This window comes from Antedon mediterranea, chromosome 1 (assembly GCF_964355755.1).
Source record: "Antedon mediterranea chromosome 1, ecAntMedi1.1, whole genome shotgun sequence".
NCBI classification, from domain to species: Eukaryota; Metazoa; Echinodermata; class Crinoidea; order Comatulida; family Antedonidae; genus Antedon; species Antedon mediterranea.
In genome coordinates, this window is record NC_092670.1 from 21,921,367 (window position 1) to 21,931,578 (window position 10,212).

Genomic DNA, 10,212 nt, shown 5'->3' on the forward strand with positions numbered 1-10,212 from the left:
GTTAAGTTTACAGCACTGTATTTGTTTGGGCTCTCGTATGTGCGTATTATAATATTACTTGCTGCTACTGTAAATAAATGTACTATACCTGTTTAACTAGACTAGCCTAAGAAATGTATTATAAGTACAGTCCAATGGCGTTATTAATATTGGCTAAAATAGTTGTTGTAGTACTGATTGTAAATTCTATAAAAAAAATATATTTAAAGATGTTAATCCTTAAAATGTTAAGATGTTAATCCTAATTTACATAGATCTGCGTTTAAGATTCTAAAAACAGTTATACTAAGCCTAGTCTACACTAGCAAACTTTGTGTGTAAGTTTAATAGCAAAATCTGAATAAGTTAGGCAACACTGAAGTGTTCTAAAGTTTGCTAGAGGAAGACCAGACTAATACAGTATATTTTTTATAGACGCTTTTGGCAAACCATACTAATAATATTTTTTAATAGCTTGGGGAGAGATAACAAAATTCTAAAGATGACGTCATCCATCACGAAAACATAACCGACTTTTCTCGACGACGCACCGCGGTTCATTCAAATTCTTCGTGATAAAGATAGTAAAACACTTTATTCATTGTGATTTTTCCTGTTTTTTTGACCAAATAATTTGACAGTATTGTTAAAAATTGTTAAAGTTTGTTTTCAGGAAATCATGGAATAAAATTATGCTAAAAATACGTAAGTTTAATTAATTATAATCTAGCCTAGCCTAGGCCCTACTGTTGTGTGTGTGTGGAGATAAAACTGTGAATGCATAGGCCGGTAGGAGGACAATTTCCTGGGTACGGTGAGGATGTTTTCGGCGGGGCATTGGCCTAGCCCAGGATTATCATTTTCAAACCAGCCAAAATTCTATGCTATACGATTCGTCGTGATTATAACATACCATGAGTTTAAAATTAGTAATGTGTGTGAAATATTGATTATTTAAAACTTTCAGAAGAAGGTTGACACTGACAGTGACAGGCAGGGAGGGACCGGGTTCACATAAACATAAATTGAAAAAGAATAATGCTCGATTAAATTGCCGTAGTCATTTTTTTACCCAACGAGTCGTAAATTCATGGAATGCTCTCCCTGCCAGTACAGTAGAAGTTGACACAACCATACTATTTAAAAGAAAATTTCAGAAGACGAGGGGGGCTAATAGAGGGCCACGACCGGCCCACCAGCCTCTTGCACCACTCATTTAGTGTGGTGTACGGTGAGTTACGGTGAGTGAGTTACATCCATGATCCACCCAGCAGCCCATCCCAAACTCTTTTATTATCCGGAATTAATAATACTACTACTAGAAGCCTTGGCCTAATGACTGTATTCACTTTTTTTCTTTCAGATTAATAATGGAGTCTGAATATGGTAAGTGGGTTCAATGTCTCCACCTACTAGTAGAGCGAGGCTACTAACCTAACTAGACTACGCCTAGGCTAGTCTAGATTATATTTAAATAATGACATATACTAGCGTAACTAGCGCCTACAGTATGCCAAGGGCAGGAGGTCTGCATGGCATATTTAAACAAAAATATGAAAATGATTTAAAATCTTTTTGTAGGTTTTGTTGCGATGACCAATGAATTATTGCAGAGGTTTCAACTGCCAGTTATCACAGATCTTGGTGAATGTACATCGCAAATGTTTGTCACCCTCTATGAGGGTATTCTTGGCGAAAAACATCCACGTAAGTTTTAATAGTGAAAATAACAATACAGTCTGAGTAGGTGTAAGTCTGTATAGTATTCACTCGCAAAACAACTTGCGGTAATTCAGCAAACAGTGAAAACTTTGATGAAAAAATCTGCTGATTACTTTTAAGAAAAGATAAAATTAGATTTATAAAAAAAAATATTCATTTTTTATAAGACTCACTGTAAAATAAATATACTAAAAATAAAATGTTTACCTTCTAGATATTGTCTCTGTAAGAAACAAACAGGATGAACTTACCAATATACAGATAACAATAGACACTCTGGCCCGAGATGTTCTCCACGCTGACCTTTCACATATCTCAGGTGAAGCAATCATTGACAGAGATCATGTCACCATTCGGTACTTGCTTGAGATATTTATTGGATTGATGGAGTATGTTATGGAACAGATAACAAGTGGTGAATCTACTGAGGTCGAAGGTCTGAACATCTATTTTGTCTTTTTAAGCTTTGTTTACACTATCAAACTTTATGTGATGCCCATATATGGACATCACACTTTTTTTTGTCAAACTAGTTTGATAGTGTAGACAGAGCTTTAGTTATCTGATTATATTTGTTTAGCACAAGGTTGTGTCCCGACGAAAATCCAAAACTATGAGTAAATTGGGAAACTTTAACTCTGGTCTTCTCCTATATCTATATAGGCCTAGAAATATACAAAAAACTTTAATGAATGGAAAATTACAAAAAACAACTAAAACGGCACTCTGAGACTGAGAGAGACCTTCTACTGTAATATTCTCCTACATAAGATTTCACCGAAAAATTTATTTTTTATTTTTTGTGTCTTAATGATGTGTGTGATTAGGCTAATTTCACTACAACCATGTGTATGCGAATGTCGTGTAATGGTTATGTAACAAGCCTTTCAACTAACAATAGTTTAACTTGACTAACAATAGAACAGCACTGCCAAAAACAACAGGGGCGAATTTGAAAAGAAATAGGTTTTTTTAAACTACTCGTATCAATAAACCTGTACATTAAATCAAATTATGTTTTGACATTACAAATCACAAATTATAACTCTTGTACAAAATTGAATTTTTGGACAAGTATTGTTCGAGAAAATGCAATTTCTGTTTACTTGTTACTTTAATACTGCTCGCCAGCTTTTAAAAATTAACACTTAATGGTTTGAAAATAATACTAAAAAGTGTTCCAGAATTGAGACCTTGGTCCGGATTGGAGTGGTCTGTGACCACATATTTATCTGTATTTTCATTTTGGTAAAGATCTTGCAATAACTTTTTGATTAATCCTACTAACAGACAGACACACGCCATTGACTACATACATACCTTGGCGGAGGTAAACAAAAATGTACTTTTATGTATTAAATTACAAAACATGACATCATCAGTCATTTTATGCGTACATAAAATCCAGGGAATGTAAAATGTAGGTTTCACTGTAATTGATAATTAAATTACATTCATGCACATTTAGATGAGCAAAGTGCAATTGACCCAGATGTTTTGACACAAGGGACGATCTCAACAATCTCAGATATCCTTCAAGAGGAACTTGGAACAAGGGATCACAGTTATGGAACCAGATCAAGAAATAAGACTCGTTCAGTTCAAAAGTAAGCGTCTGCCTTGTTCAAATGCATACATTATTCATCATATGCATATTATTTGGGCGGTAGTTGTGCTTGTGTAGATAGTGTATATAATTATGTGTATACAGCTTTCTACTCAACTAGATTTGTTACCCACTAAGCATCCACTACAAGAATCCTCTTCTAGTAACACCCTTTATGTATTGACACCCACTGGAATCAGTTTCTATAATTCTTAAGCTCTCTCTACACTATCAAAAATATATGCCCATATATGGATATGATGTCATCACTACCATATTTAGGTATATCACTACCATATTTGGGCATATCACACTTTTTTTGTCAAACTAGTTTGTTGTGTAGAGAGAGCTTTAGATGATGTACATCTTGATCTCTAAAATAGAATTGCATGCTCTTACGTTGAAAGAAGAACTGTATTGATACCATTGTGTTCATTAATACATTTATTAATGCTTTTGTATATGTTAAGGGTGAAGCAGAATGATGTTAGTTTACCAAGTACAATCTCCAACGTTGAAAGTCTGTATGATAGCGAGTACAGCAGCGACTCCACCATCGAGCTTCCTCACCATGCCCTTGCGCGTAACACAGTCGCCATTCTACCTCAAGATGCGTTGACCATTTCTGGTAGTCAGTTGCCTTCTAGAAATGTGGGCGAGTTGATGAGAGCTGCAGAAGAATCCTCCACTGGTCAAAAAACTGGCCTACCATCAAGATCTACTGGAAAACTATCAAGAACCACTGGCCAGCCATCAAGCACAACTAAACCAGCACCAAGAACCACATGGTCACCATCAAAGACAGGACCACCTTCCACGGCAGGATTAAGAAGCACAGAGTCACAATCAAGGTTATTAAAAGCACATGAAATGCCATTTGGTGCTTATTCAAAAGCTCCAGAGTCAGATGTGCCTTCAAGAGACATTGAGTCACCATCACGGTCTTTAGAATCGGAAGAAAGTCAAGGAGAGAAGATAAAGCAAAGAGTTTTAGAAAATGAATCAATTGAAAAGCTTCGAGTGATAGAAACACTTAGAAGCACTGGCACAGGTAATGTCCTCATTTTCTTATATAATATATATATATAAGTATTTATCTGGCATCTATTTCATTTATTTTATTTATTTCTACTTATTTTCAATAATGTATTCTTCATATTGCAGATATCAGCTCTACCAAAGACCTTTTCAAAAGAAGTTCTGACCATGGTAATTTGCAAGTTGAGGTTAGAAATAGATTTATGGTTTATTATTCAGTTTAGTACTAATCATCGAGAACGGTGTATACCTGTACTCCCTTAAGCTCTGTATAAAATAAATGTGTGATGTGCCCAAATATGGTAGTGATATGATGTACTGTATGGGCACATCACATTTTTTTTTCACATCAAGTTTGATAGTGATGGACAGATCTTTACACCTATAGACATTTACAATACTTGATTTGGTCTTTTTTTAGGAAGTATCCAGTTCTCTGTCATCACCACCATCAGCCACCAAGCACCGTCCTAAACCATCAGGAATGAGGTCAGAAGAGAATGCTTTTGCAAGCCTAGGTGTCCGACCAAAACCTGCTTCCCATCCACACTTTCGAAGAGAGCATCAAGATGGGAGATTAAGAAAGACTGAAGGAGACACTACAGTTAGGCATCATCTACATACTCACCATCATTACCATGTGTCAGATGGTATGAATATTGTTCTTTAATTTGCCATAGCTTGGAATTGGAATTTCCTATCGTCATGGGCAACTGTGCATCTAATGCCAAGTTATCTATGGGCAAGTTCGACCATGTTCCTTCATTCTGTTATATCAGCACATGGAACTAGCTGCATAGTAGACTGTGCCAATAGAAAATAATAAAATTACATACCCAGTTAACTGTACTAATAGTCACTTCCTGAGAAAACAGTAGGTAAAAACATATAATAATCATTGAATAGAAGTAACAATTATTTTATTCTATTTGTACAGACCATCAGCCTACTGAAAAGCAAACAAACGCTGGTGGAAGAAATCAAAAGATTGCGCATACCTTATCACATCCACCATCTGATGATGATGATGAGGAAGATCAACTTGCTGCCTCTAGGGTTGGCAAGCTTAGAGAAACAAGGAGAGACAGGCCTACCCCTGGACATAATAGGCTTAGCAATATTCATAGCTCTTCGGACGTATACTCTGACATAGAAAGGCCTGGAACCAGTGAAGCAGCATCATCCACATTACATAGACACAGAGATGTAGGCTTGGACAAGCATAGACATTCCCGATACATAGCCCATGAGGATGTCAGCTCCAGCCTAGGTCAGTCAATGCCATTACCACACAACACTATAGATGGCATGTACAATTTAAGAAGTCGTCAGAAGGTTAGTAAACAATTATTTCAATGTTCTTTTTACGAACAGCTTCTTTGTAACTAAATAGGCTGACCTCTAGAGGGCTAATTCTCCTTAATTAGAGGACCATATGTAACTTAGTTGGTGGTTTGTACTCTCTATCCTTTTCTTGTCTCCAAGATCCAATTTGTTTTGTTTTATATTTGTGTTGTCTTGTTACCAGGGAGTTCCTTCAGCTAAAAGAACGACAACCACCTCTTCACCAAGAAAAGTTGCATTTGATGGACATGATGAGTTTGATGATGAAAATGAACTAATAGACAATGAGGAATTTGAAAGTGATAAAAATTATATATTGAACCAGTTGAAGAAAAGGCTTGTAGACAAAAAAGCTGTAAAAAGGTACAGTAGTAATAATTAATAAATTACACTTTTAAACGTCTAATACAAGTCTCCCTCTAAAGTCCTCTCTCTAGGTTTTCCAGTAGACGAAATTATTTGCGCGAATTGAAAGTGTCAGCTTATAAGCATGCGTAGAGAGGGATTTGGAAGATGGAAACATGAATATGCATGCGTATAAGCTCGTGCTATTTTTTTTCGTGAACACAGTTGCCTAGTGGAAAATAGGCTTAATGAATAACTTTTTGCCACAGGGATCTCTTCTGTGGTTTCGTTTTTAGATAAAGAGTAACTGACCAGGGAGTTGTAAACACAACTCTCTGAACTGACTATTGATATTGATTTCAGGATTGCTGGCGATTTGTCTGAAGATTCAGACTCTGACATATCATTACATAGCGACAGCATCGTTGACTACGATCCCACACCACGTGTTAAGCGACACCGGGTGTACTCACCCAAGCGTGAAAACAAACCAAAGAGCTCGGTTGTTAAACCTGTGCTCAAGAAAAATCATGTGCACTTTGACGATGCCTTGGACATAGAGGCTAAAGGTCAATTCAGTAAGATTCGACGAAGCATCAGAGAAGAAGGGTCAGGTCATGAACGAAAGACTAAGGTGAGGAATTTCAAATAGTTAAAATATATAACATTACAGTACTCTATCTAGAAAGACTTGTTTTGAGTTCTCAACATGCATTTTATAAATTTAGAATATTTAGAACCTAGACAAATACTCTTGTTCTTGCATTTCTTTAAGGCAATGAAAGATGTCTATGCTAAACACCTAGACCAGTTGCAGTCAGGACAGAAAGAACTTATAGATAAGAAGAAGAAAGCGTCTGAGTTACTGGTAAGGAAAGACCAGGCCTAGTGTCCATTTCAATATTCAAATCATATTATTTGATAGTACTACTTTTTTACCATTTTTTTGTGTTGATATAATAATTGAATGAGCACCTTGATTGAATTTTACTTTGTTTTGTTTAATTTCAGGATAAAAAATACAGGAAAATACATCAAATTCCAAAAATGAAAAGATACACTGCTGCCAACAAATATACAAGTAAGATTATTCAAGTATCATTGTTGTAAAATGATATAATGAATATAGTGAATAGTTTTAAGTGTACTAATGGAATGGAGCTAATAAATGTTTGTTTTATATGCCAGCTTCATCTGTGGTTACTAACCGTGAACGAAGCAAGGTCAAAGGTCCTGTTGGAAAGCGTAAACGTAGTGCATCCTCAAGCCCGGTTCTGGTTAGAAACAGACGACCACGTAAGTTACCATAATTTGTTTTCAACCAAAATTCTAGTTCGAGAGCAGATCTTATTGTAATTCAACGCCATTATGTTTTTGCTCTAGTTGTGATCGAAGACGATGAAATGTTACCTACCGTGATGTCAGAGTTTCCCATGTTACATGTATCACCGCACACTGCACACAACATGTGGTCCAGGCAGATGCGGCAACTTGAACAACTTACAAAATCTGGCTTTAACCAATCGAGGAAAACCAAAACCCAGAGGAAGGTATGTCAATGTTAGCTTTTATTTTGCAGGGCCCTAGAAGTCAACAGTATCGTAACAAACTACAGTAAAACAGAGTGGAAGCATGCAATTCATATGGACACATGAGCTGTATATCAACAAGAAAGTATTTATGCTTTTATTATTTTATTAGATGGAAGAAGCAGAGAAACGTCAAGAATTACTGTTGAGCATCATGCGGAAAGAGCTAGCACACAACAGACGTATGGTAAGTAGATAATTAATAAATATTGTGCTATTTGAAATATTGAGAATGTTTAGTAAGGCAACTAGAAGGTTTCATAAAATATATTTGTAACCATTGTCTCAAGACTCAAAGTATTGGATTATTTGCAGAAAGATATTAAAGAGAAGAGGGAGCATGAAAAAGCAATGAAAGCCAAGATTCAAGAACAGCGGCAGACAACAGCCAGGGCCCGTCGCTACTATGACCAGTTCAAGGGTCGTTCAAGTGCCAGGATGTTGAAAAGGAAAAACAGAGAGGAACAGGTAATTTAATTGATTCAACACTATTACATCATTGCCTTCTAGTTATTAGGTTTTTTATGATTTTCATTGGCAGCTCTGTTATATCTCAAATATTCTTGGTTTATTAAAAATATTGAGAACAAATTCATTTTATAAACAATTTTTTTAATAGATTTTTAAGAAATTGTTTGAAGACGGTTTACAGATTCAGAAGAACAGAATAAGAGAACTTCGCAAATATGCAAAAGAAAAGCGAGAAGAAATGGCAGAACAGCAGCAAAATGAAATAGAATCACTTGAGAACTAGTATCCTTTGACTTTCAGTATTAAAACAGAGAAGAGACATTCGGACAAATGACTTCTCTATCTGTTGTGAAAGGTGTTCCCGAGCTGTGTAGTACATAATTTAAAGCTCTGTCTACACTATCAAACTAGTTCTGTGATGTGCCTAAATATGGTAGTGACATCATTATGTCCATATATGGACATAATGTTTGATAGTTAGAGGATTACTTAATATTGTACACAAGTTCCTTAACATGTTTCTTTCAGCTATAGCAACCAGTTTGCAATGCTGGCAGAAGCGATTGGTCAAGAGAGGCATGACTTAGTAGTACGGGACAATGCCCAGGCAAAGGTAAAATTGACTACATTGCTTGTTACTTTCAATTTTAAAAGTAAACAACATCATATCAATCGTTAAATAACTTTCTTATCTTGAAGGTCATGGCAAAAATGAAACGTGAACTTCGTCGAAAGATGGAAACTGAAATTAAGGAATTTCAAGAAAATTTGTACAATGATGAAGATAGAGAATACTTCCGGCAGGTGGAAGCTGATAGAATGAAGAGAGAGTTGCAATTGGCAGCTTATAAAACAACACTGTGAAATTTAAATAAAGCGAGATGGTGAAAGATGAAAGAAAATAGTGTTGCAATTGGCAGCTTATAAAACAACACTGTGAAATTTAAATAAAGCGAGATGAGAAAGAAAATAGTGTTGCAATTGGCAGTTTATAAAACACTGTGAAATTTGAATAAATCAAGTTGCAAACTATTGTATTTAAAGCGGTATGGTGAAACCTGAAGAAAAATGGAAGCTGATCGAATGAAGAGAGAGTTGTAATTGACAGCTTATAAAACACTGTGAAATTTGAATAAATCAAGTTGCAAACTATTGTATTTAAAGCGGTATGGTGAAACCTGAAGAAAAATGGAAGCTGATCGAATGAAGAGAGAGTAGTAATTGACAGCTTATAAAACACTGAGTTGCAAACTATTGCATATAAAGCAGTGGTGAAACATTAAGACAAGTAGAGTTGCAATTGGCAGCTTTTAAAACAACACTGTGAAATTTAAATAAAGCGAGATGGTGAAAGATGAAAGAAAATAGTGTTGCAATTGGCAGCTTATAAAACAACACTGTGAAATTTAAATAAAGCAAGCTTCAAACTATTGCGTCTATTATGTATGGTGGAACTTGTTGGAAAGTTTAGTTGTGCATGACAGCTTATAAAAAAAACATTGTGAAATTTGAATAAAATAAAACAGGTTGCAAACTATTGCATATAAAGTGGTATTATGGTGAAACATGGAACTCTTTCAACAATTTAGTAGATTGACATTCATTTGGTTAAATTTGTATTTATTTTAATTTACAATATGCCTCATAATTTATACTTACATGTGACAGGATCTTCTTAAAATGTATTACTATATAGTATACTGCTGTTTTGCCTAATAATAATAAGTGAAAACTAGACATGACATTTGTCCCTGTCAATAGTATACACAGACCCATTACAGTATACAGTACCGTACTTCGTTTAAAAAACTAATGAATAATTTTATAGTCGTCAATGTATTTATTTTGTATACAATAATTCTGTTTGGTATGTTAGAATAACATGTTAATGATTATATACTACTGTATTTTGTTTTTGCTTTTAACTTTCATTTTCAGCTGCTGTTTTTGAAATGTTTCAAACTAGAGTATTTAGTTAGAATACTTGCACTCAAGTACCTCTGGAGATGGATTCATAACTTAAAATTATTAATATTTCTCAGATATATGCACAATTCAAGTGCTTAAGGGGTTTGAAAAAGGCATGTGTACCAGTAATAATTCCAAATACCCTGAATG

At 35.1% G+C, this 10,212-nt stretch overlaps 1 protein-coding gene across 1 annotated transcript; it reads left to right on the forward strand.

Moving 5' to 3' along the window:
- The first annotated feature begins 519 nt into the window (after positions 1–519).
- On the forward strand, positions 520–9,759 carry LOC140062750 (uncharacterized). Its single transcript, XM_072109077.1, has 20 exons — positions 520–684; positions 1,343–1,365; positions 1,561–1,686; positions 1,916–2,137; positions 3,170–3,308; positions 3,778–4,358; positions 4,472–4,533; positions 4,767–4,995; positions 5,283–5,680; positions 5,874–6,052; positions 6,398–6,668; positions 6,810–6,902; positions 7,046–7,115; positions 7,223–7,330; positions 7,418–7,584; positions 7,736–7,810; positions 7,939–8,091; positions 8,243–8,376; positions 8,623–8,707; positions 8,794–9,759. The coding sequence occupies exons 2-20, from the start codon at positions 1,350–1,352 to the stop codon at positions 8,956–8,958; spliced, it is 3,273 nt and encodes a 1,090-aa protein (XP_071965178.1). The 5' UTR covers positions 520–684; positions 1,343–1,349; the 3' UTR covers positions 8,959–9,759.
- The last annotated feature ends 453 nt before the right edge of the window (positions 9,760–10,212 follow it).

Bases quoted from the DNA above. Each gene is read 5' to 3' on its own strand.
- LOC140062750 (XM_072109077.1), top strand. The intron at 6,053-6,397 runs GTACAGTAGTAA...TATTGATTTCAG, and splicing joins GACAAAAAAGCTGTAAAAAG to GATTGCTGGCGATTTGTCTG. The intron at 7,331-7,417 runs GTAAGTTACCAT...TTTTTGCTCTAG, and splicing joins GGTTAGAAACAGACGACCAC to TTGTGATCGAAGACGATGAA.